This window comes from Aotus nancymaae, unplaced genomic scaffold (genome assembly GCF_030222135.1).
Source record: "Aotus nancymaae isolate 86718 unplaced genomic scaffold, 86718_ANA_hifiasm-v0.15.2.pri h1tg000095l, whole genome shotgun sequence".
NCBI classification, from domain to species: Eukaryota; Metazoa; Chordata; class Mammalia; order Primates; family Aotidae; genus Aotus; species Aotus nancymaae.
In genome coordinates, this window is record NW_026988510.1 from 141051 (window position 1) to 166032 (window position 24982).

Sequence of the window (24982 nt, forward strand, 5' to 3'; positions counted from 1 at the left end):
CACATCTGTGACACCACCAAGGTATTCTCCAACCAATCAGCACATCTGTGACCCAACCAATCAGCACGTCTGTGACATCACCACAGGTACTCTCCAACCAATCAGCACATCTGTGACATCACCACAGGTACTCTCCAACCAATCAGCACGTCTGTGACATCACCACAGGTACTCTCCAATCAGCACATCAGTGACACCACCACCGGTACTCTCCAACCAATCAGCACATCTGTGACACCACCTAGGTATTCTCCAACCAATCAGCACATCTGTGACATCACCACAGGTATTCTCCAACCAATCAGCACGTCTGTGACATCACCACAGGTATTCTCCAACCAATCAGCACGTCTGTGACACCACCACAGGTACTCTCCAACGAATCAGCACATCCGTGACACCACCACAGGTACTCTCCAACCAATCAGCACATCCGTGACATCACCACAGGTACTCTCCAATCAGCACATCTGTGACACCACCACCGGTACTCTCCAACCAATCAGCACATCTGTGACACCACCACCGGTACTCTCCAACCAATCAGCACATCCGTGACACCACCACAGGTACTCTCCAACCAATCAGCACATCCGTGACATCACCACAGGTACTCTCCAATCAGCACATCTGTGACACCACCACCGGTACTCTCCAACCAATCAGCACATCTGTGACACCACCAAGGTATTCTCCAACCAATCAGCACATCTGTGACACCACCACAGTTATTCTCCAACCAATCAGCACATCTGTGACACCACCACAGGTACTCTCCAACCAATCAGCACATCTGTGACCCAACCAATCAGCACGTCTGTGACATCACCACAGGTACTCTCCAATCAGCACATCTGTGACACCACCACCGGTACTCTCCAACCAATCAGCACATCTGTGACACCACCAAGGTATTCTCCAACCAATCAGCACATCCGTGACACCACCACAGGTACTCTCCAACCAATCAGCACATCCGTGACACCACCACAGGTACTCTCCAACCAATCAGCACATCCGTGACACCACCACAGGTACTCTCCAACCAATCAGCACGTCTGTGACATCACAGGTACTCTCCAATCAGCACATCTGTGACACCACCATGGTATTCTCCAACCAATCAGCACATCTGTGACAACACCACAGGTATTCTCCAATCAGCACATCTGTGACACCACCAAGGTATTCTCCAACCAATCAGCACATCTGTGACATCACAACAGGTACTCTCCAATCAGCACATCTGTGACACCACCACCGGTACTCTCCAACCAATCAGCACATCTGTGACACCACCACAGGTATTCTCCAACCAATCAGCACATCTGTGACACCACCAAGGTATTCTCCAACCAATCAGCACATCTGTGACACCACCACAGGTACTCTCCAACCAATCAGCACATCTGTGACACCACCAAGGTATTCTCCAACCAATCAGCACATCTGTGACATCACCACAGGTATTCTCCAACCAATCAGCACGTCTGTGACATCACCACAGGTATTCTCCAACCAATCAGCACATCTGTGACACCAGCAAGGTATTCTCTAACCAATCAGCACATCTGTGACACCACCATGGTATTCTCCAACCAATCAGCACATCTGTGACAACACCACAGGTATTCTCCAATCAGCACATCTGTGACACCACCACAGGTATTCTCCAACCAATCAGCACATCTGTGACACCACCAAGGTATTCTCCAACCAATCAGCACATCTGTGACACCACCACAGGTATTCTCCAACCAATCAGCACATCTGTGACACCACCACAGGTACTCTCCAACCAATCAGCACATCCGTGACATCACCACAGGTACTCTCCAATCAGCACATCTGTGACACCACCACAGGTACTCTCCAACCAATCAGCACATCTGTGACACCACCAAGGTATTCTCCAACCAATCAGCACATCTGTGACATCACCACAGGTATTCTCCAACCAATCAGCACATCTGTGACACTACCAAGGTATTCTCTAACCAATCAGCACATCTGTGACACCACCATGGTATTCTCCAACCAATCAGCACATCTGTGACACCACCACAGGTATTTTCCAATCAGCACATCTGTGACATCACCACAGGTACTCTCCAACCAATCAGCACATCTGTGACACCACCACAGGTATTCTCCAACCAATCAGCACATCTGTGACACCACCAAGGTATTCTCCAATCAGCACATCTGTGACACCACCAAGGTATTCTCCAACCAATCAACACATCTGTGACATCACCACAGGTATTCTCCAACCAATCAGCACATCTGTGACCCAACCAATCAGCACGTCTGTGACATCACCACAGGTACTCTCCAACCAATCAGCACGTCTGTGACATCACCACAGGTAATCTCCAACCAATCAGCACATCTGTGACACCACCACAGGTACTCTCCAACCAATCAGCACATCCGTGACACCACCACAGGTACTCTCCAACCAATCAGCACATCTGTGACATCACCACAGGTACTCTCCTATCAGCACATCTGTGACACCACCACCGGTACTCTCCAACCAATCAGCACATCTGTGACACCAGCAAGGTACTCTCCAACCAATCAGCACATCTGTGACACCACCACCGGTACTCTCCAACCAATCAGCACATCTGTGACACCAGCAAGGTACTCTCCAACCAATCAGCACATCTGTGACACCACCACAGGTACTCTCCAACCAATCAGCACATCCGTGACATCACCACAGGTACTCTCCAACCAATCAGCACATCTGTGACACCAGCAAGGTAATCTCCAACCAATCAGGACATGTTACTTCACCCCACACCGGATTACATTCAACCACACTGGATGGAAAAGGCTGTTTTTTCTAAGCCTGCAATTGACTTGTATGTCAACAAAGCGGATTCTCTCCTCTGTCCCCAATTCACCACACACACCAGGCTAAGGGACATGTATTTAATGAGACAGTGACAGCAGCAGTTACAGGCCAGCTGGGTCCCACGCTGTGGCCTTGCGCGAGGCGCTGGCGCTGCAGACCGGGTCCTTGCCGGGCGCTTCCTGCCGCGCTGCGGACTCTGTTTAGAGACTGTGTCACCCGGAACGGGCAGGTGGGGGATACGCTGGGTGGGAGGCTGAAGAAGGAAAAAAAAAAAACGCCCAACGCTTCGTCCAGCAAACGCCAGCGCAGTTTTTCTGCGGACACAGTGATCTGCACCCCGAGTAATGCGATGCACGTATTTGGGAACGGCTGATACCGTGTGGCAGAAACGCGATGCCGTCGTGGGGCGTTGCAGACTGAGGGGTGTCGGGAGACGGCGTTTGGCCTTTCACTCCCTCCTCGGCCCCCACGAGGACGGGAAGCCAGACGGGAATCCAGCCTCACATCACGGTCTCTGAGGACTCCAGCGTGTTCCCCGCTCACCGCTCCCCCTGAGGTAGGTCAGTACCGCGCCCCCATCTTCCAGATGGGGAGACCGAGGCAGAGCCGACAGTAAGAACCTCGCCTACAGCCACCACGGTGGGGAGAGGACAATCCCCTTCCTGACGGCGGAGGGGACAGAGGAGGCTCACGGAACGAGCCCTTGAGCCGGGCGGCCTTTCTGTCTCTGCCCCGTGCCCACCATGTGCACCAACAGCCAAGCACAGTCCAGGGTGTGGGACCCATGTAACCCCTCACCTTCCACTCCCCGAAAAGGACAGAGAGGAGCACCCCCACTTCCCGGGGCAGAAGGCTGGGAAGCCACGTCCCAAAATGTCCTCTCCCGGGGCCCCTCGTGGACCACAGGGTCTATAAAGTGCACACAGCAAAGCCAAGTGTCCCCGCACCCAGGGCTACAGGCCTCCTCTGCTGTCCAGGGGCCTCTGTCCTGCGGCGTGAGGGGCCTCCCACACCCCCTCCCCTGGTCTTCCTGAATGGGCTCAGCTGGGCAAACATTCTCAGCTCTCGACCTCAGGCCCCCAAGACAAGGCCACTGGCCGGTCGTTTCCAAGCTACCCAGAGCTCTCCACAGGCAGCAGGACACAGCTCCTCCAGGCAGATTTGGTTCCAAGAAACGCCACGAGGAACCACTGTAGGATCCCGTTGTCTAACCTGGAGGCCAGGACATCCTCCCCAGGCGGACCCACGGCCTCCTAGCTTAGAGCACCAGCAAAGGTGGGCTGGGCCAAGGCAGGGGCACTCAGCAGGGAAAAGCTCCATGGCCCGCTTCCCTGCAGGTGACCCACTGGGCTGACCACGCGGTGAGGCCTTAGACCCTCAGGCCCCGGGTAGAGGCCGGTCTACAGGTGACAACTATGAACAGCCCCAGCTGGGGACAAGCAGAAGCCCCCCAGAAGGTGCGTGGCTGGAAAGGATGGAGCCTGCAGGCAGAGCAGAAACCCACTGCGTGAGAAACTCGGCCCTGGGCTGGGTGGTAGAGCCGCACCACACGTCTCCTCGGAAGCCCTCTTGGGGTCTTGGCCTGACGAGTTTCCAGGGTGGCCAGGACAGGAGCTGCGAAATCTCTAGGGCCCAGATGCCCTGGTCCAGGGGTGTGGAGGGCTCTGTGCCACAGGGGAGGTGAGATGTCCCCCAACTCCCTGCCCAGGGAGTCCTGCACTGGGGAAGGGTGGGGGCCACATAAGGACCCCTCACAGGAGTGCAGCCAGGTGTGGCCACCCCGAGTCCCCACATGCACGTGGGAGACCACAGTCCTTGACAGTGCCCACCCACTCTGGCCCCGCAGGGGCGAAGGGGTCCTGGGGCCGCACCCCAGGGGTCTCCAGAGCAGAACGAACAACTTGACGTTGGCGGGGTGGGTCCCGGTGGGCCAGGCGGGTGCCGGCACTCCTCTCCAGCCCTAGGCCTCCGCGTCAGCACCTGGCTCCTGGAAGAGCGACTGCTTCCTCAGGCTGAGCCGGGCACACTTGGGGCACGTGGTGGAGTTGTCGTAGTAGCAGTCCCTGGGGGCAGGAACAGGAAACGGCAGCGCTGACTCCCCACACGCGTCCCAGGTCAGCTCTCGTCATCCCCTCTGCAGCCATTACCAGAGGCCAGAGTCAGGCTCTGCACCAGGGGAGTGACTGTGTGGTCGTGTGCAGAGCGCCCGCCCGGCGTGCAGGGGTGGGCCTCCGGGGTCCTCACGGTACCGCGATCGGCAACCACACGGGTCCAGTTCACACGGCTGAGGGGCTGAGCCAGGTGGCCACGCCAGCCTCAGAGCCCTTCCTCACGATCCCCCGTTCCTATCCCAGGGTGCCTGGCACCTGCCTCGGCTCCTAAACTGTGCCCTGCGGCACTGCAGCCGACTTCAAACTTTTAAACAGAACATGGCAGTGAGTGACATCTGTGAGACCTCGGGCACACTGCCAGCTGACGGAGTCCAGTCTCAGCCCGAGTTTCTGCCACAGTCCCCTCTGTGTGACACCATGGCGCTGCAGAGCCGGGATTTCAGCAGTTACTATGGAAAATAGCAAATTCCAGGCAAAAATCAGGGGACAGAAACTGGGGGGAGGGGAGTGTTCCAGCTGATTGCACGTCTGGAAGACATGTAGAGCCCAAAACCTGCACACACGTCAGTGAGTCATCACACTTACTGAAGCATGAAATTCAAATATTGTTCTTCTAATTTGTGTGTATTAGTTTTCCAAACAGCCACTAAATCTTTAGGACATAAATACTTATAAAGTTGTTTGAACGTAAATAATTTTCCCCCTGGCTCTAGCGGCTAGGAAATCGACAGCGTAAGTACTTTCAGGGAGAGTGTCAGGAATTTCCTTTGGCTTAGGAACACTTTGAAAACATTACCAAGACATTAAACCACAAAGTTTGGGAACCTCTAGCCTATACTAACCCTCGAAGAGTGATTTCTATCCTAGTGGTGAGAGGAGGCAGCTGGCACGCCGTGAACACGTCGGGGCTGGTCCGGGAGGGGCCTGGGAAGGAGCAGCCCCCCAGCCCCCAGGTGCTGTCCTGAGGGAACTTCTCATCCAGTCAGACATCAGGGTCTGACTCAGTATCTCAGGGTCAGCAAAGATCCATCTCCCTCTCTCTAGGGCACCAGCGCCATCTCCCGTGGCATCCTCCGTACCTGAGGCCAGGGGTGGCTCCTGGAGGACGGGCAGAGCCCCACCCCCAAGTGCAGGGCCCCAGCCACACCCACCTGTGGAAGACGGCCGAGCAGTCGGTGCACACAGACGTGTGGCTGTCGAACGGGAACAGCACGTCTCCCTCTCTGCAGAGCTCACACACGAAGCCCTTGGCCTGGCACCGCTGGGGGAACAGTGTGGTGTCGGGGCACGGGAACATCAGTGCCGGCTCCTCTGGGCACTCCAGGCCAGGGACACACCAGGCCGGGTGGTGTCTCCCGCAAACCCCCCTCAGGGCTGGGGCCGGGGGAACGCAGCCCTCGGGCAGAGGCCCACCTCGCAGTCCAGCTTGATGTGCTTGGCGAAGAGCGTGTGGACCTCGGTGAGCGAGCAGCCCAGGCGGCCGGCGTGCACGTCCAGGAGGTCCTGGACAGAGTACATCTCGTCGTTCTCCACAAAGTGCTGCCGATCCTGGAGCTGCCAAGTCCCAGCAGCTGTGACCCCCGCGCTGGGGAAGGCCCTGCCCACTGCCCACACGTGGTCACACCAGTGATCAGGGCCAGGTGCTCAGAGAAACGAGCTACAGAAGGGTCTAGGCCCCAGGAGTAGAAACCAGGAGCCCCAGGAAGCCAACAAGGGAAGATGGACCAGAGCCACATTTCCTGACCCGTGTAGACCCCGCCCTCCACTCCCGATGCAGCCCCTCCCAGGCACACTGTGCCCCCTCATTCCCCACCCTTCCGGCTCTGCCTTGTCCACAGGGCTCACCACCCCAACACATGACTTATTTTTCGTGTCTTCCCTACTTGAAAGGCACTCTAAGGGCGAGGACTCCTGCCTATTTTGTTCACTGTGCCCAGAATCTAGACCAGCTGTATCTGTTGAAGACGTGATTAGGTGAACCTTGCAAACTGTGCTTCGCGGTGAACCTGCCTGAGGAGGGTGGGGCTCCACCCCCATGGAGATTCACATAGAGGCTGCAGGGCTCCCCAAACTGAACAGCCTGGAGAACTCCTCTGTGGGTAGAATACCTGCTTGCTTTGCTCCCTGGGACAGTGCTTAGGAGACCCTCTGCTAAAGCTGTGACATGCACACGCTGGAAAAGCCCTGAGCCTGAGCTGCCTTGCCGCCCTGGCCGTGCTTCCCCTCCGGGGCCAGTCCCGCCGTCAGTCTGACCTGCAGCAGCAGACGAGCCTCCATGGCCTCCCTGCAGGTGAGGAAGTACGGCTTCATGAGCAAGATGTCCTGGCGCAGCTTCTGCAGACAAGGCGGGAGTGGGCAGGCTTCCTCAGCTAGGACGCAGGGCTGGCCCGGCACGGGCCTCACAGGGAGCCCTGCTCACAGGCAGCTTGCCTCATGCCTGAGGCCACGCAGGGTCAGGTGGGGTCGGTTCCCCAGGAGGGGCCCAGAGCTGAGGGCTGCAGCGAAGCACACGTCCAAACCACAGCCCCTGGGCCGGGCAGGACCGTGAGGCTCACTTACCCTTCCCTCCCTCTCACCCGGCTCCACGAGCACACAACTGTCTAGGAGCCAGCAGCCTCAGGACCCACGAGCCAAACTTCCAGAGCAATCCCAGCTCCCGCCCCAGCCCTGGCCTTGGCAACTCAATGTGCTGCCCCAGTCTCGTCCCTGGTAAAACGGGACCCAATGCCTTTCCCCACCTCACGGGAGGCTCGGTCACGTCCCGCCTGCTGGGCCGCAGCTCCCGTCTGCGCTTGGCTCCCGCCCTAACTCCTCCCTGACCGCTAGCTAAGAGAGGGGCCACCAGCCACACACAGCCACAGAGCCCTTGAGAGTGGCCGCTGAGCAGTGAGAGGGCCGTAAGCAGAGAATACACACTGCAGACAAAGCATGGCGCAAAAAGAAAAAGAACACAAAATATCTCAAAAACGTACACTGATTTCATGTTGAAATACTATTCTGGATATATTGGGCTAAATAAAATACATTTTTAAAATTAACCTCACTTGTTTCTTTTCACTTTTTTTTTTTTGAGACAGAGTTTCGCTCGTGTCGCCCAGGCTGGAGTGCAGTGGCGCAATCTCGGCCCATTGCAACCTCTGCCTCCCAGGTTCAAGCAATTCTCCTGCCTCAGCCTCCTGAGTGTCTGGGATCACGGGCACGCGCCACCACACCCAGCCAATTTTGCATTTTTAGTAGAGACGGGGTTTCACCATGTTGGTCAGGCTGGTCTCAAACTCCTGACCTCAGGTGATCCACCCGCCTCCACCTCCCAAAGTACTGGGATTACCGGCGTGAGCCACTGAGCCCAGCTCTTTTTACTTTTTTAACATGGCTATTAGAACATTTCATATTGCATTCATGCCTGGCGTAAGAGGACTACTGCACACAGCTCCAGCACCTTCAACGGAAGGGCAGCCATGGCGCCCAGATCACCCTAAGCAGGCGGCCTCCCTCCTCTGCTCAGAACCTCCCACGGCCCAGAGGATAAGAGGGTGCTGGCCCAGCCCTAGGGCCCATCGGACACGGCACCCCTGCCCCCCACTTCCAGGGCCCCAGCCTCACGCGAATCTCCACCAGCTCCTCCACGTAGTTGAACAGCAGAGGGTTGATCTCACGGAGCCTGAGCACGGGCCGAGACACCATCAGCGCCAGGTAGCGCATGCTGCAGCGGGATACCTGCGGGCAAGGCCGGGTGACACCTCGAGTGACACCTCGAACACCCACCCAGGGCCCGTGCACCAGCGACACCCGCCGGGAGCACACGGGCTCCACACCCCAATCCCCCTTCCTGCTCTCCCTCCCCAGGGGGATGCCCCCACCTTGCAGCCCCCACCTTTCGAGGCTCGAAGTCCCAGTTGTGCACCACACGTGCAGGGATGACGGCCAGGTCGTTCCAGTGGCAGTGGCTGCAGTAATACTGGCCGGTGTAGTCACACTGCCTGGCCTCGCTGGGCACACCCCCTGCAGGGGGCAGGGCCATCACCAAGTCAGAGGGGCTGTGAGGGTCCCCGCCTCACCAAAGCCCCCCACGGCTTCCCAGCCTCACAGTCTGTCCTCCCATGGACCACGGCCCTCGGGGAGACAGCGAGCCAGGCCAAGGGCTCCCTCCTGACTCATCCTGTCCTCAGGTGGTCCCAGCATCTCACTGCCCTGTTTTCTGATCAGTAAAAGGAGATACAAACAGGGCCTAGGGCTGTGTGGGGACCGATGAATTAACAGCAGCAGCTCTCCAGAGAGGAGAGGTGGTGCACACACGTGCGTGACAACCGTGTGATCTTCCCAGTCCCTGGGGATGACGCTTTCTGTGACAGAAGGCTGCCCAGGGAGGCCGAGGCCAGGTCCCAGGGGCAGTCACAGAACCGCTGGAACTTCAGTCCGCTTCAGCGAGAAAAAGTACCAGTAGCAGACCCGTGGGTCACTTTCCAAGGGTAACAAGCAGGGACTGCCTCAGGGCCTCACTCTGCTGTCTGACTGACGTGTCCTCACACACCTGCACACCCAGCTCCCCCGCCAGGAACAGCTCCCCTCACCCTCATCTCTCCCCGCCGCACTCACGCAGAGAGATGGGCACCCGGCACTCGGCACAGCGGTAATCCTGGCTGTCCAGCCCGGTCTCAGGGCAGATGTTCAGTTCGTATTCGGCTTGGTGGCTGACTTTGGAGCTCACGCAGGGCTTGGAGATGAGGTTCAAGCACTTGCTGTGACAGCGGTAGTAACACCCTGGGGTGGCAGGACACACTTCTCAGAAGTAGGAAGGGTGCACCTGCAGCCCAGGCCACCCTCAGCCACCCCGCCCCCTCCCCATGGGTTCCATTCTGAGGCCCAGATCAATTTAAGCCCTCCTGGCACCAAGGGAGGCCTTAGAACCTCAAAGATCTTCTTGCCCCTGGCCCCTGAGCCTTGCCCCAAAGGTGGCCCAGATTTTGTCCCTCAACTTGACTCACATGTCTGGGGTCAACCTGCCACTCCCACCCCAGACCCACTGTGTCCAAATGGAATGAAAAGAACTCCCACCCTGCCCTCCCAAGCCCCTCAGCTTCCCATCCTGCTTTCAGCAGCTCCACCCTTTAAACATCGTGAGTTATCCTGACCCCGATGTCTCTGGGTTATTTTGTACTTTTTAAGAGACAGGGTCTTGCTCTGTCACCCAGGGTGGAGTGCAATCACAGCTTCCTGCAGCACTGAACTCCGGCACTCAAGCCGTCCTCCCATCTGTGTGTCAGTATCACAGGTGTGAGTCCCCACACCCAGCCAGAGTTTTCTCATCAGCCACCCTCCGTTCCCAAACCTTCAGCTGGCAGCACACTGAGCTGCCTCTCACTCCCAGCACCTGCCTCACCCGCCGGTGTCCTCCTCCCCTTCTCACTCACCTCCCTCTTTGGTCCTTGCTCAACCAGCAGCCAGAGTGACCCTATTAAAGCCCAAGGATATCCAGCTCCCACCTGTGGCCCCACTGCACTTAAAGAAAAGCCCCAGCCACCTCTGAGCCCACCTCCCCCAGACGTAGAGCTGCAGCCACACATGGCCCTCTGCCCTGCCTTAAAGGCCCTGGACTGTGGAAGAAAGTTGCCCAGGTGCCATGGCAGGAGACCGAGGGCACGATCTGTCCCAGCATAATAAATATCTGATTGCTTAGTTATAGCACAGAAATGACACTGAATAGATACTAGATTCAATCACATAATCAATTATATAATCAATCTTATTACATCATTATTCTCTATTAATCTTCTATTCTGAAGTGTAGGAACATTTCAGTCGTATAGTATCGACATAATCAGGTGAAATATAATTCGCAACTGAAGGGGCACTGTGAGAAGTGATCAGGAGGAGAGCAAATGCCTTGTGGTAGCGCCAGCACCTTGGAAGGCGCCCGTGACTCAGCAGGCTGGCCTTGCGGTAACGCCAGCCCGTCGCTTAGCAGGCCGTGAGGGGGAGTTTCCCTTTCACTGGGGAGTTCAGAGAAAACTGCTCTGCCGGCTCTCGAGGAAAGTCTGACACTAGCCAGCCGGCCCGCGGACATCCAGGGGCTTAAACCCTCTCCGTGGCGCTGTGCTCTGATGGTCACCATCCTTGTCCACTTTCACGCTGCACCTTCCCACCCGATGCTCCCTTGTAAATTCTTAGAAGCTGTGAGAAGTTAGAGGAATCCTGAAGCCTTTGCTCTCTCTGATAAGCGCATAAAAAGACACTGAGGTAAGTGCCTCCCTTCCTTGCAGCGGCTGCCTGAGAGGGAGGGGCCCTCAGTACTGTGCCCACGTGGCCCCTGGAACTATGCCCACGTGGCCCCCTGTATTATAAGAATGGATTTGCTTGAGATGAGTCACTCTCCTGACTCTGCCCCCCTGCCCTGTATACAACAAACATCAGCGTGTCCAGGCCGTCGGGGCCACTGCTGGACTCCGCCCCCGGTAGCAGCGGCCCCCCGAGCCCAGCTGGATTCTTCTTTTATCTCTGTGTCCTCATCTCTTTCTTTTCTACGTCTCCACACACAAAAGAACGCCCACTACGCCCCGTGGGGCTGGACCCTGCACTGGACACATCAGCCTCAGGTGGTAGACACGGCCGCCCCCACAGGAACAGTCCTCCCTGGATATTCTCTTGGCTCCCTGACCTTCAAGTTTTTGCTTCAGAGTCAGGCAATACCTTTACATTCTGCCCTCAACGCGCACGCCATCTGCCCTAACGTGCTATTTCCTTTCCCTTTTTCTCCACTGTAATGACTGACACGCCATGTGATTCACTAGTGTTATTTCTCATCCAGAACAGCACTGTCCAGGGTAGACAGTTCAACTGAGGAAACGCTTATTTAATTAATTTTGAGTAGCCACGTATGGCAAGTGGCCGCCACGCTGGACAGTGAGCCCGGAAGAGGCAGGAGCTTGGGCCTCTCCCATCCCCCCCTCCTCGTCTGGGCTTGGCCCACCTGTGCAGGTGTACCAGGTCTGAATGAGCCCCCAGATGATGGTGTTGCACTTGTCACAGGTCTGCTTGACACTCTTGCTCTTCTCCTTGTAGAAGCGGTGCTCCAGGAGCACTCGGATGTTTGGCTCATCCTCGTTGGGGTCCTGCAGAGGGCGGGTCAGGGAGAGTCACAGGCGGGCATGTGAGCGGGAGGGACGCGGCCTCTCTGGGCCACGGGCATGTGAGCGGGAGGGACGCGGCCTCTCTGGGCCACGGGCGTGTGAGCGGGAGGGACGCGGCCTCTCTGGGCCACGGGCGTGTGAGCGGGAGGGACGCGGCCTCTCTGGGCCACGGGCGTGTGAGCGGGAGGGACGCGGCCTCTCTGGGCCACGGGCGTGTGAGCGGGAGGGACGCGGCCTCTCTGGGCCACGGGCGTGTGAGCGGGAGGGACGCGGCCTCTCTGGGCCACGGGCGTGTGAGCGGGAGGGACGCGGCCTCTCTGGGCCACGGGCGTGTGAGCGGGAGGGACGCGGCCTCTCTGGGCCACGGGCGTGTGAGCGGGAGGGACGCGGCCTCTCTGGGCCACGGGCGTGTGAGCGGGAGGGACGCGGCCTCTCTGGGCCACGGGCGTGTGAGCGGGAGGGACGCGGCCTCTCTGGGCCACGGGCGTGTGAGCGGGAGGGACGCGGCCTCTCTGGGCCACGGGCGTGTGAGCGGGAGGGACGCGGCCTCTCTGGGCCACGGGCGTGTGAGCGGGAGCCATGTGGCCTCTCTGGGCCACGGGCGTGTGAGCGGGAGGGATGTGGCCTCTCTGGGCCACGGGCGTGTGAGCGGGAGGGATGTGGCCTCTCTGGGCCACGGGCATGTGAGCGGGAGCCATGTGGCCTCTCTGGGCCACGGGCATGTGAGCGGGAGCCATGTGGCCTCTCTGGGCCACGGGCATGTGAGCGGGAGCCATGTGGCCTCTCTGCCCCTCCCGCTTTCTGCAGGTCAGGTACAGGGCAACGGGAAAGGAGGCCATCCCCACCTCTCCCAACACCATTAGCTGCAATATGGGCCTCAGACACCTACGGGATTTTTACGTGAGGAAACCGACACAACTTCTGTAAGCCTCTATGTTTTGGGGATTTTGTTACCACTAACTTACCTGTTCCCTAACGAATAGTCTACTTTCCACAGTCCCAGGGACTCATGAGTCAGCACAGGGGACCCAGGGCAGCCGGGCCAAAGCACACGCATACCCAAGGCCTGCATCAGGGATATCTGTGGCTTGGGACCCATCACCTTCTTCTGTCGTCACCTTCAGGACACCACCCCTCCTTGTCCAGGTCATGTTCAGGGAGGAACTCAGCCCACCCACTCGCTTCAGTGGGTGGACACATAGCCCAGAACTAGCCAATCAGCCACCGTCATCGGGTCAGGGGTGGGCCCATGACTGGCCAGTGAAACTCAGGCCTGAGGCTCCTGCTATAACCACAGAAAAGGCAGCTGTCATCACCCGGGGCAGCCCAGCTGCTGGAAAGCAAGGTGCGGCTACCGGGACCGTCTCTGCCACCACCACATGCTGGATCAGACACGGAAAGTACAGCTTGAGACAAGACTCCTGCCATCAGAGGATCTTCGAATCACCAAGCAAATACATTTTTCTCTTTGGTTTAAGCTATTTAGGGTTGGGTTTCTGTTCCTCGAAATAAAAGGGTCTAGACTAATAGAGAAACCTCCCTCGGTTCTGTTCGGGCAAGGGCCATCTTCCACCCTGCCTATCTAGTGCCTTTCTACCTCAGCCCTCAGGCCGAGAGGGAGACCACTGCCTGAGAGAGAGCTAGAGGCCGGCGGGGGCCTCCTGGTCCCACAGGTCTGGCCTCAGCCCCAGGCTGCCCCGTGATGGGGCGGGCCCACACCCACCTTCAGCTCCTGGAGCTTCAGCCGGAGGTGGATGAGCCGCACGACGGCATCCTTCTGCTTCTCCGACTGCTCGGGCAGCTCCAGGATCAGCTGCTTGCATGCCTCGATAGCCTGCCGCAGCTGCTGCACATCAGAGGCCAGGAACAGACCCTGCGCAGGTTGGGGGGCAGTCACATGCTCACACTGCAGGCTCTCCCTGTGAAGTCCCATCCTTCGAGACAGGCCCAGAGCGGACTCACTCAAGGGCCACCCCGTGCACCTGTTCCCCCTGCGAAAACCTAATGTGTGAAAGATGCTTTTCAAAAGACAACTTCCTTCTTTAGAAATCCGGTTGCTTTTTCCGCTATGTCATTTCGGTTACTTCTCGAGCTTCCTCTTGGAGGAAGGCCAGGGAAATGACATTTGCTGTTATGAAGGAGAGTAAGTAGCCTCAAGCTTAACCTCCAAGCCCAGGCAGGTGCCAACCCCCCAGCACTTCCGGCTGCTTTCTCCACATAGCAGCCAGGGGGCTCCTCGGGGGCCCAGCAAGACCCCAGACTCAGAACACTCTGGTGCTCCTGGGGAAGACAAGATCGGGTCTCAGAGCTGGGGAGCCTGGGCTGACCCTGCCCTCAGGAGCCTCCTCCTCCTCCAGGCTGCTGGGCTCTGAGGCCCAGGCAAAGAGGACGGGGCACCCTCCTCTCTCCCAGTCTGTGGCCCCAAAGCAAGTGCTGAAAATGTCATAATAAATAAGACAAGCTGAGCACAGTGGGTCCCACCTGTAATCCCAGCAGTCTGGGAGGCCGCCGTGGGAGGACTGCTTGAGCTCAGGAGCTTGAGACCAGCCTGGGCAACAAAGCAAGAACCCCACATCTGTACAAAAAGTTTAAAAATTATCTGAGCATCGTAGTGCACACCTGCAGTCTCAGCTAACCAGGAAGCTGAGGTGAGAGCATCGCGTGAGCCCAGGAGGTCGAGGCTGCAGTGAGCCGTGATCACGCCACTCCAGAGCCAGGCAACAGAGTAAGACCCTATCTCAAAAAAAGAAAAAAAAAAAGATACTCAACTTGATTGGATTAAAGGAAAAGAAAAATAAACAAACAAAGATATGAAACACATATATGAAGTCCCTCTAGTGGGCAAAGCTCAAAGGCCACACACAAAATGAACAGTGAATTAGAATGGGGAGGTTCTGACCAAATCTTTTCAGAGTTACATTTTAATGTTATTGTAATGTTTCTCTCAAAAGTTGGAGACAGTTTGCAAAAAAGGTTTTCAAAGTTTTTTTTAAAAATCCTTGGCCGGGCGCGGTGGCTCACGCCTGTAATCCCAGCACTTTGGGAGGCCAAGGTGGGTGGATCACCTGAGGTCAGGAGTTCAAGACCAGCCTGGCCATCATGGTGAAACCCCATCTTTGTTTAAAAAAAAAAAAAAAAGTCCTTACAGCCTCCCCTTTTTCTTCTTCAAAGCAAGGTTTCCAAGGAAGGAAACAGAACAAGCAAAGGGCCCGTGACGCCGACCGGTCAGGAGGAGGCAGACAGGGGCTTCTCCCTTGCCTCCCGCACCCCCTTCCCTCAGCACCGGGGTCTGCAGGACCCCGAGGACCCCAGAGGGAACCGACTCTCACATTTGCTTCGTGAAGACAAGGAGCTCAGGGGAGAGGAGCAGCCCCAGGTTCAGGAACCGCAATCCAGGCTGTCTCCACCTGCCTCACACAGGCTCTGAGGGTGGGGGTCCGCGGTGTCACACAGGCCTCAGATTCGAAGCCGGGAGCCCTGGCTGAGGTGGGGGCTGCACCCCAGCTCACAGGATGCTGCCCTGCCACCTGGGAGCAAGTGACAAGGAACCCGCTGGCCCTTCCCGCCTTGAGGGCTCACTCAGTCCCTCTCCCCCCCCACATCCGAAACCTACCACAGGGCGGGAGAAGTGGTCCTCAGACAGGCCGAGATCCATCACACGCTCGGTGCAGCGGAACTCTGGCTCTGCAGGGGGCAGCTCCGGCAGGGCTTCTGGGGGAAGACGGGGGCAGGTGTGGAGGGTCAGCTGCTGCCTCCTGTCTCCCATCCCCAAGGGAGGAGCTGGACAGCAGGAGTGGGACAGCGATCCAGGAAGCCGCACAGAAAGCAGGCACTGGGGAGCTGGGCAGCACTCAGACCTGCACATCCACTTCTCACGCAGACAGGAAGAGCATTCGAGAAGAGCAGGTGGAGAAGGTGCTAAAAGGTCCTCAGGATGGCATTACAGAAACATCCCCATTCCCAAGGCAGACGCCTCATGCATGAACGTGGGGATCACAGAAAAACCACGCTGGCTACACGGTAAAATCCACGAACGCCAGGGCCCACTCCAGCCCGTCTCTGCAGCTGCCCCGCCCCATCTGCAGTTTCTGAGGCTGACGCCATCCTGATGCCCAGAGCACAGTCAGTCGGGTAACCTCTTCCTCACAGGTCTCAGGGCCGAGCTCACCCAGCCAGTGTTCCCTGAGCACCTACTGTGTGCGGGGCCCTAGGATACAGCAGTGACGAGTCAGGCACAAATCCTGCTGTCAGGAGTGTGACTTCTAGTGGGCACACAGAACCACAGAGCAGGTGGGAACAAGAAGACAGCCAGCAGGCGTCAGCTCCGTGGGGAAGGCAGGACCACAGCAGGAAGAACGGGGGTCACAGAAGTGGTCAGAGACCTTCCCAGCTCCCACCCCGCCTCCTACCAGCACCCACCTTCAGGTGTGGCGTCCGGGGCCTCCTCTCCAGGGCGCTGCTCATGCTGACTCGGTCCCGACTGCTTGTTGAAGGGGTTGAGGTGGGCCTGCCGGAAGCGGGCCAGCTTCTCACCATATTCCATAGCATTCCACCTGAGGGCCAGGCAGGGCCGGGATGAGTCCCCTGGTACCAGGCTCACCACAGACCACCTCCTCTCCCCGGCCACATTGGGGTTTCTGGGGTGAGGTGGTCCTCGAACCACACAGCCTCTTCCTGAAACACCTCAGGTGCCCCGCCCAGGCCCCCATTGGTGGTGTCGCCTTGGGAAGAGCTTACAGTGACAATAATTCCACAATAGGAGAGAGGCACGTGTCCCACCTGAGGGGCCCAGCTCCTGCCTCCCAGCACAGGGTCCTCCGGCCCCAGACGCTCAAGAGTCCCAGCCCCAGAGCTACCTATGGGATCCTCTCCGGCCTCAGCCCCAGACACTCACTCAGCCCCGGTCCAGCTTGCTAGCCACCTGCTCCTGTGAGACAGACCTCCCAGAAATGGTTGCTCCTTCCTGGGCCCCACCCAAAAATACTGCTTTCCTGTCAGAGCACTCCAAAACCTCAGCCCGTGTCTCAGGGCTCAGGGTTGGGCACTTGGGGACAGTGCCAAGGCCCATTCCTGCTCGGCCACATGTGGGTGAGCAGCCCCCACCTTCCCCATGCCCAGGAAGGGGGATCTTGGGAGAAGCCCCACACACGCATCCAGGCTCTCTGGCCTGGTTCTGATCCTGGATGTGCGACACAGCCCGAGCCAGGCTGCCGGCTCTGCGCCTCCAGAGCCCCAGGAAACAGTCGGGAAGGGCCTAGTTCTCCACGGGGCAGAAGCTGAGAATCAAGAATGGCTCCTTCCTGGCCCTGAGCCTCAGAAAAACTGCAGAACACACAGGACTGATGGCTCCTGGCAGGGAGGAAGGCACTTTGGTCGCGTGGGAGTAGAGGCGGTTTGCATGCCGCCCTCCCAATCAGCTTCCTGGGCCACGTTGCTTAGCCTCTCTGCCTCCATTTCCCCATCTGCAATGGGCCACGGTGAGGGTGAAATGAGCTAATAGAGATCGCACAAAACAACCTCTCAGTAAGGTTTGCGGATGTTACAGGATGTCTTCAGTACTGCTTACACTTTCACGGCACTTGTACAGTCTGAAATAATTCGCAATTATAAAAAAAAATCCGATCATTTATCCTCTGTCCCTTCTCCCAAAAGAAAGAGCTGAGCCCAGAGGAGACAGCCCTGCTCAGGGTCACGCTGTGGCCTCGGGGAGCTGGGATTTGAACACATTGTCTCACTGGCAGTGGGACGAGGAGGCCACCCCAACCCCACATGCCTACCCTGCCACTGGGCAAGACTCCACCCCACCTATGGGACCAGCGCTGCCTGTTGTACCTGTGGGGCAGGAGTGTGGGTGGGGCACCTGCACTCCAGCCTGGAAGGACCCAGCACCCACTGACAGGCTGACCCCGGACCAAAACAGGGAGGTGCTGGGAAGACAGAGGGAGCGTGGCCCCAGTCCCACCTCTTTCTGTTATTACCTGACGACTCTGGGTGGGTCACGGAGCCAGAGGCGGCCACCCGACGCCAGCGCCTCCCCAGTCTCCCGGGGGCACCCAGGACACAGGAGGAGTCAGGCCATCGACATCACGCCTCCTCCTTCCTGAATGGGGTACCGCGTTTTGCTTTTGCAATTTCCCAGCCTCCCCTGCAGATAGACCTGGTCATGTGACTGTGTTCTGAGCCCCTGGGCTTGAGAAGATCAGCAGATCTGAGCAGCTCTGAGCTCCTGGCTTCACTGACATACACAAGTCCTCAGCCCTTCCATCTGCCCCAGGAAGTAGGTGTTCTCCCTGATTTATAGGCAAGAAAATGGAGAAGCAGAGTCTGAATCGGGGCTATCTGAAAATAATAGTATGGGCCAGGCGTGGTAGCGCACACCTGTAATCCCAGCACTTTGCAAGGCTGAAGCCGAAGGACCACATTAGGCCAGGCTCGGTGCAGTGAAAACCAATCTCTATTGAATGTAACATACGTATACGTGTGTGTGTGTGTGTGTATATATATGCATGTGTATACATGTGTATGTGTGTATATATGTATGTATGTATAGGTGTGTGCGTATATATGAGAAAAAAGAAAAGAAAGACTTTTGAGACTTGTCTTTTTTTTTGAGACAGAGTCTCGCTCTGTCACCCCAGGCTGGGGTGCAGTGGTGCAATCTCGGCTCACTGCAACCTCCACTTCCCAAATTCAAGCAATTCTCTGCCTCAGCCTCCCAAGTAGCTGGTATTATAGGCACCCGCCACCACACCCAGCTAATTTTTGTATTTTTAGTAGAGATGGGGTTTCACCATCTTGGCCAGGCTGGTCTCCAACTCCTGACCTCGTGATCCACCTGGCTCAGGCTCCTAAGGTGCTGGGATTACAGGCGTGAGACACTGTGCCCGGCCAAGACTTGTCATTAAAGGTAGAGGCTGCACCTCTCCGGCCGTTCCCACATGTTGCTACGTGGGATGCAGATGTAAAGGCTGGAGCTGGAGCAGCCACACTGGGCTGTGACATAAAAGCCATGCATGAGGATGGCAGTGACAGGACTGCAGGGGACTCCGCCTGAGCCCTGAGGCTCACAGCCAGGCTGCACTCCAGTGATAGAAATATGGTATTCCCACCACTGTCATTGGGCAGGAGGTTTCTGCATCTTACAGCCAAAATAGATTCTGACTGAAAGTCCAGAGCGGTGGCTCACACCTGTAATCCCAGCACTTTGGGAGGCCTAGTAGGCGGATCATCTGAGGTGAAGAGTTTGAGACCAGCCTGGGCAACATGGGGAAACCCTGTCTCTACCAAAAATACAAAAAGTAGCCGGGCGTGGTGGCGGGCACCTGTAATCCCAGCTACTTGGGAGGCTGAGGCAGGAGAACCACCTGAACCCAGGAGGTGGAGGCTGCAGTGGGCCAAGATTGAGCCACTGCCCTCCAGCTTCGGTGACAGAGTGATACTCCATCTAAAAAAAAAAAAAAAGGCCAGGCACAATGGCTCACGCCTGTAATCCCAGCACTTTGGGAGACTGAGGCAGGTGGATCATTTAAGGTCAAGAGTTCTAAACCAGCCTGACCAACATGGCAAAACCCCGTCTCTACTGAAAATACAAAAATATTAGCTGGGCGTGGTGGTGCACGCCTGTAATCCCAGCTACTCGGGAAGCTGAGGCAGGAGAATGGCTTGAACCTGGAAGGTGGAGGTTGCAGTGAGCAGAAATCGCGCCACTGCACTCCGGCCTGGGCAACACAGCAAAACTCAATCTCAGAAAAAGAAAAGAATCAGCCCTGATTTAGACTCTGGTTCTGCACTTTCTTGCCTATAAATCACGGAGAACGTGTACTTCCTGGGGCGGACGGAGGGTTAAGGGCTGCTGTGTCAGCGAAGGCAGGAGCCCAGAGCTGCTCAGAGCAGACACTGTCACACACACCGCGGCCAGTGCAGGAAGGAGGGCGCGGCAGCTAAGCCGGGGCAGCCCCTGGAGACCTCCTCGTGTTTCAGGCACGGCCAGAGGAGCTGAAGGCAGGTGCCCGGGCACCGACACCGCTGCTCTGCCCAGCGCTGTCCTCTAGGCCACGACCTCTCCTCTGGGCTGTGAAAAAAAGCCTCTTTTATTTGCCGAGTGAGAGTCCGTGCCAGCCCCAGGCCTGGCGCACGGGCAGGGGAGCAACGAGGGGAGGCCTTAGGCCTCACAGCCTCGGCTTCTCCGCACACCCTGGCCTGGGGACGCCCACCCCGCCAGTCCTGCACCCAGGTGTCGGCGCGGCCCCAGAAAGGAGCCGGCAGGAAGCGGGCGAGTGTGGAAAGGGGCCTCGCGCGCCCCGCCCCTCCTCCCGAGCCCGCCGCTGTCACGGGTTCGACCCCACGGCTCAGCAAAGAAAAGAAAACAGAGGAGGCCGGCGGGGCTGGGCGCGCGGAGGGAGCCCGGGACACTCGGGGTGCGTGGGGCTGGCCTCGCGCGTCCCGCCCGCGGGGGACCACCGGGAAGCGGCGTCGCCCCTGCAGCTGCAGCCCGAGAGCCTGGGAGCTCCCGCGCGCGCGGGGGGAACGGCGCCCCGGCTCCGGGGCTCGCAGGGACGGGGGGCCTCGCTCTCGGCTGCTCCCCGGAAGCCCGGCCGTGGGTCCCACCCGCTGCCGGGAGAAGCCGCCCCAGGACCGCGCCCCGGGGGGCAGGTCTCCCCCACCCACCCATTCCACAGCGGGGAAACTGAGGCCCGGAGCGGCCGGGAGGTGGCACCGCCGCGCGGGGGTCCTGGGCCGCCCGGAAACGCCGCGCACGGCGGGTGTGGACCCGGGTGTGGACCCCGGAGCGGCCGCGGGGCCCGGGTGGGGCGGCCGAGGTCTCCAGGCCCCGCGTCCCGCCAGCTCCGCGCCGCTCACCTGACCGCCGCCGCCGCCGCCGCCGCGCGTCCGCCCGGCCTCCCCGCTCCCCGGCCCCGCCCGGCCGCCCCGCTGCGCCGTCTACACCCGCGCCCGCTGCTGCCGCCTCCGGCGCGGAGGCTCATGGCACGCGGGCCCCGGTCGCAGAAGGCCGGGCTGGAATCCGAGCGTCAACACGCTTTTGTTTTCCTTTTCGTCGTCATTTTTGAGATGGAGCCTCGTTCTGCGGCCCCGGCTGGAGCGCAGTGGCGCGACCTCCGCCTCCCGGGTTCGAGCGAGTCCCCTGCCTCGGCCTCCCGCGCAGCCGGGACTGCAGGCGCCCCGCGCCGGCTAATCTCCGTAGTCTTAGTGGAGACGGGGTTTCGCCACGGCCAGGCTGGGCTCGACCTCTTGACCTCGTGATCCGCCCGCCTCGGCCTCCCACGGTGCTGGGATCGCAGGCGGGAGCACCGCGCCCGGCCACACGCGCTGTTTAAACAATGGGCGTCTTTTAGCCTTTCCTTGTAAACCCCAGTGGTTGAGGAGAAGAAAGGAACCAGCGCCGCCGTGTGCGGGACCGCGGCCCCTCCACCCTCTCCACAGAGGCGGCCACGCGCCGGGCGCTCGGGAGCTGCTCCACGGAGGCCCGGGGAGCGCACTTCGCCAGCAGCTGCCGTCCGCGGACCTGCCATCGCTCCGGCGTGTTCCTGCAGGAGCAGGGCCGCTGCTCCCCGCCCCCAGAGCCCGGCTCCTCCACGGCTCAGGCGGAAGACTCTTCACCCGCCACCCCGTGTGCCCGAGCCGAGGACAGATGAAGGCCAGCATACGGGTCTGGTGCCCTCGCCCTGAGCTCCCGGACTCAGTTTCCCCTCTCTGTAGAAGGGTGTGGCTTTTGCTGCCTCTGGCTTGGCCTGCCTTGGTGATGACGGGGCAATTGCGGCCTCCCACGTGGGAACCACACGCCATCTCATTCAACCCTGTAGAAGCCTGGGGCCAGCTGTCGCCTGCAGGACGGCCAACCGCATCAGCTTCACCACGGCCACATTGCTCAGACGGGGTGGGGGGAGACTGCACCCCGGCTCACACCCCAGATCCGTACACTGTGCTGCCGCATCCACTCAGACCCAGAGGGGACCGCATCAGCCGCTGCACTGTGGCTGCTTTGAGGTCCCCAGTCCTAGAGATTCCACTTCACCTGGCCTCTCTCCCAGCTCCCCTGGCAAGCCCTTTCCCCATCCTCAACTCCCAGCTGGGCCCCACACTACATCCTCGGCCCGGGAAGAAGTCAGCCCCCACCTTCACCTCCAGGCTCCTGCTCCCCAACAAGCCAGGCCCACCCGCACCGGGCCCCTGCCTGGCGGAGCCTCTGCTCGGCGGCCCTCGGCGATCCCCGGAGGCAGAGCCCTTCCCCTCCCTCCCTCGCCGTCTCCTCCAGCTGGGGCCCTGACCACCATAAAGCTGAGAGTGAGGCAGCATTTTGCTGGCTGTCTTCACTGCTTCAGGGCCAGTGCCTGGACGCAGCGGGTGCTTCCTCACAGGGACACAGGAGGGACTGAGTTCCCAGTTGAGGCTGGCCCTGAGAGGAGGGAGGTTCCGCCCAGCCCGTGCCACTGCGCAAATGCATGTTAGAACCATGGGTCTACAAACGCGATGGGGACCCTCCGCCAAGGATAGACAAAGATAAACCCACACTCCACACACGGTTTAAAGTCTACTTTCTTAATTAGAAGTGTTGGCCGGGTGGGGTGGCCCCTGCTTGTAATCCCAGCACTTTTGGAGGCCGAGCTGGGAGGATTGCCTGACCCTAGGAATTTCAGGCTGCAGTGACCCACTGCACGCCAGCAGGACCTCGTCTCTATACATAAATCAGTAAACAAGCACAGAGTGTGCCGTGACCATCTCTCTGTAGACATTCAACAACGCATCTTTTAAAATTTTCTAATTTTACGTGTTTATTTTAGGACAGAGTCTCACTCTGCCACCCAGGCTGGAGTGCAGTGGCTCAATCTCACCTCACGGCCACCTCCACCTCCCAGGCTCAAGTGGTTCTCCCACATCAGCCTCCTGAGTAGCCGGGATCACAGGGAAGTGCCACCGCCTGGCTGATTTTATTCGTATTTTTGTGGAGACAGGGTTTTGCCACATTGCCCAGGCTGGTCTCAAACTCCTGGACTCAAGTGATCTACCCACCTCAGTCTACCAGAGTGCTGGGATTACAGGTGTGAGCTGCCACACCTGGCCCTGTTTTATTCTTATTTTTTATTAAGGGGCAGGGTCTCACTCTGGCTGAAGCTCATCACTGCAACCTCAAATGACTGGGCTCAAGTGATCCTCCAGCCTTAGCCTCCAAGAGTTCTGGGAGAATCTACAGTCACAGAGACTTTGTATACTTGATTAGAACCTTCACAGTTTTGCGTTGCTTCAGATGTGGCTGTCCAGGCCGCCCTCAACCTCCTGGGCTCAAGTGACCCTCCCGCCTCAGGCCCCTGAGTACCTGGAACCACAGGCAGGCACTGCCATGCCCAACTAATTTTCATATTTTTTATAGAGCCAGGGTCTTGCCATGTTGCCCAGGCTGGTCTCTAACTCCTGAACTCAAGTGATCTGCCTGCCTCAGCCTCCCAAAATTCTGCGATTACAGGCATGAGCCACCACATTTATTGAGCTCCAACTGTATGCCATGCTCTGGTCAAAGCACTGGGGCACAGTGGCGAAAAAACAGACAAGGTCCCATCACTCCAGGGTCCAGAGAGTAAGCAAAGAAGAAAATTGATCAGAGATACAACGAGCATCAGGAAGGAAATGAACAGTTTGACGAGACAGGGGCTGCAGTCAGAGGAGCAAGATGCTTGAGCCAAGACTCACAGGGTCGGAAGGCGCGAACCAGTGAAAAGCATTACAGTGAACCCCAAGTTTCTCTCAGAGAATCAATATGTCAGTATGCTCAGCTCTCTTATTCTTTAAATCTGTACTTCCATGTAATTCCAGTAAACAACATTCTCCACCAGTTCCTCAGTAGTCCACATCTGCTCCCCCTCCTCCCTTCCATCCTGACTCGTCCCGGTCACCTGATCACCCCCGGCTACCTGCTCTGACACCCCGGTAACCGTCCTTCCCGCCAAAACACCTACCCTGCCACTCCAGCTCGGACCCCTGTTCTTTTTAAAATAGCCAGTCGGGATTAGTCTATCTTGTGCGGTTTAACCCTGGCCAACAGGGGGTGACAGAGCAGCAGGGACGACTCCCGTCAGCCTTAAGAACACCTTCCCCCTTGGCCAAGCGCGCAGCGGCCGGTGCTTCATCCGAGCGCCACCCCCTCCGGTGGAAGTTAACTGCCTGGCCGAGAGGACTCATTCTGGAGCGCTGTTTCTTTTGTGGCATCAAAATTTTACTTGTAACAAGTGGGAGGGGCATCCAGGTGGAAACAGCAAGTGCAAAGGCCTGGAGGAGGCGAAAGAGCCTCCGGGGACTGAGGAGCTGGAAGCGGGTCCCTGTGGGTGGCGCTTAGCACAAGGTGAGGGCCGGAGACCAGAGACGGAGGCTATGAGCAGATGGTGAACACGTTGGCCTTGACTGGCGGTGAGACAGGAGCCATTGGAAGTTTCTCTCTTAACTTTTTTTTTTTTTGGAGACGGAGTTTCGCTCTTGTCACCCAGGCTGGAGTGCGATGGCGCGATCTCGGCTCACCGCAACCTCCGCCTCCTGGGTTCAGGCAATTCTCCTGCCTCAGCCTCCTGAGTAGCTGGGATTACAGGCACGCACCACCGTGCCCAGCTAATTTTTGTATTTTTAGTAGAGACGGGGTTTCACCGTGTCGACCAGGATGGTCTCGATCTCTTGACCTCGTGATCCACCCGCCTCGGCCTCCCAAAGTGCTGGGATTACAGGCTTGAGCCACCGCGCCTGGCCATATTTCTTATTTTTTAACTTTTTTTTTTTTTTACCAAAGGTAACCTCCTACGTGAAATTATTGATAAGTTAATAAGCTTTTTGTTTTTTTGCGATGGAGCTTCACTCAATCTGTCTCCCAGGCTAGAGTG

General features: G+C 58.2%; 1 protein-coding gene across 6 annotated transcripts; it reads right to left on the reverse strand.

Moving 5' to 3' along the window:
* Positions 1-2136: 2136 nt before the first annotated feature.
* On the reverse strand, positions 2137-20994 carry DEF8 (differentially expressed in FDCP 8 homolog). Of its 6 annotated transcripts, none has more exons than XM_064369978.1 (12): positions 20964-20994; positions 16524-16657; positions 15718-15815; positions 13828-13977; positions 11945-12086; positions 9574-9738; positions 8852-8979; positions 8581-8694; positions 7231-7311; positions 6391-6531; positions 6129-6238; positions 2137-4929 (listed from the first exon to the last, which is right to left on the reverse strand). In XM_064369978.1, the coding sequence occupies exons 2-12, from the start codon at positions 16645-16647 to the stop codon at positions 4827-4829; spliced, it is 1356 nt and encodes a 451-aa protein (XP_064226048.1). In that variant the 5' UTR covers positions 16648-16657; positions 20964-20994; the 3' UTR covers positions 2137-4826. The 6 variants fall into 6 exon arrangements, with proteins under 6 accessions (XP_064226048.1, XP_012321422.1, XP_064226047.1 ...); XM_012465999.2 differs by lacking the exon at positions 20964-20994 and adding an exon at positions 18262-19576 and having other exon boundaries at positions 6391-6480; XM_064369977.1 differs by lacking the exon at positions 20964-20994 and adding an exon at positions 18262-19576 and having other exon boundaries at positions 6391-6525.
* Positions 20995-24982: the final 3988 nt, after the last annotated feature.

Excerpts from the sequence above, each read along its gene's own strand:
- DEF8 (XM_012465997.2), bottom strand. Across the intron at positions 6,532-7,230 it reads AGGCTCGTCTGCTGCTGCAG|CTCCAGGATCGGCAGCACTT; the intron begins GTCAGACTGACG and ends GGGACTTGGCAG. Across the intron at positions 6,239-6,390 it reads ACATCAAGCTGGACTGCGAG|CGGTGCCAGGCCAAGGGCTT; the intron begins GTGGGCCTCTGC and ends CTGTTCCCCCAG.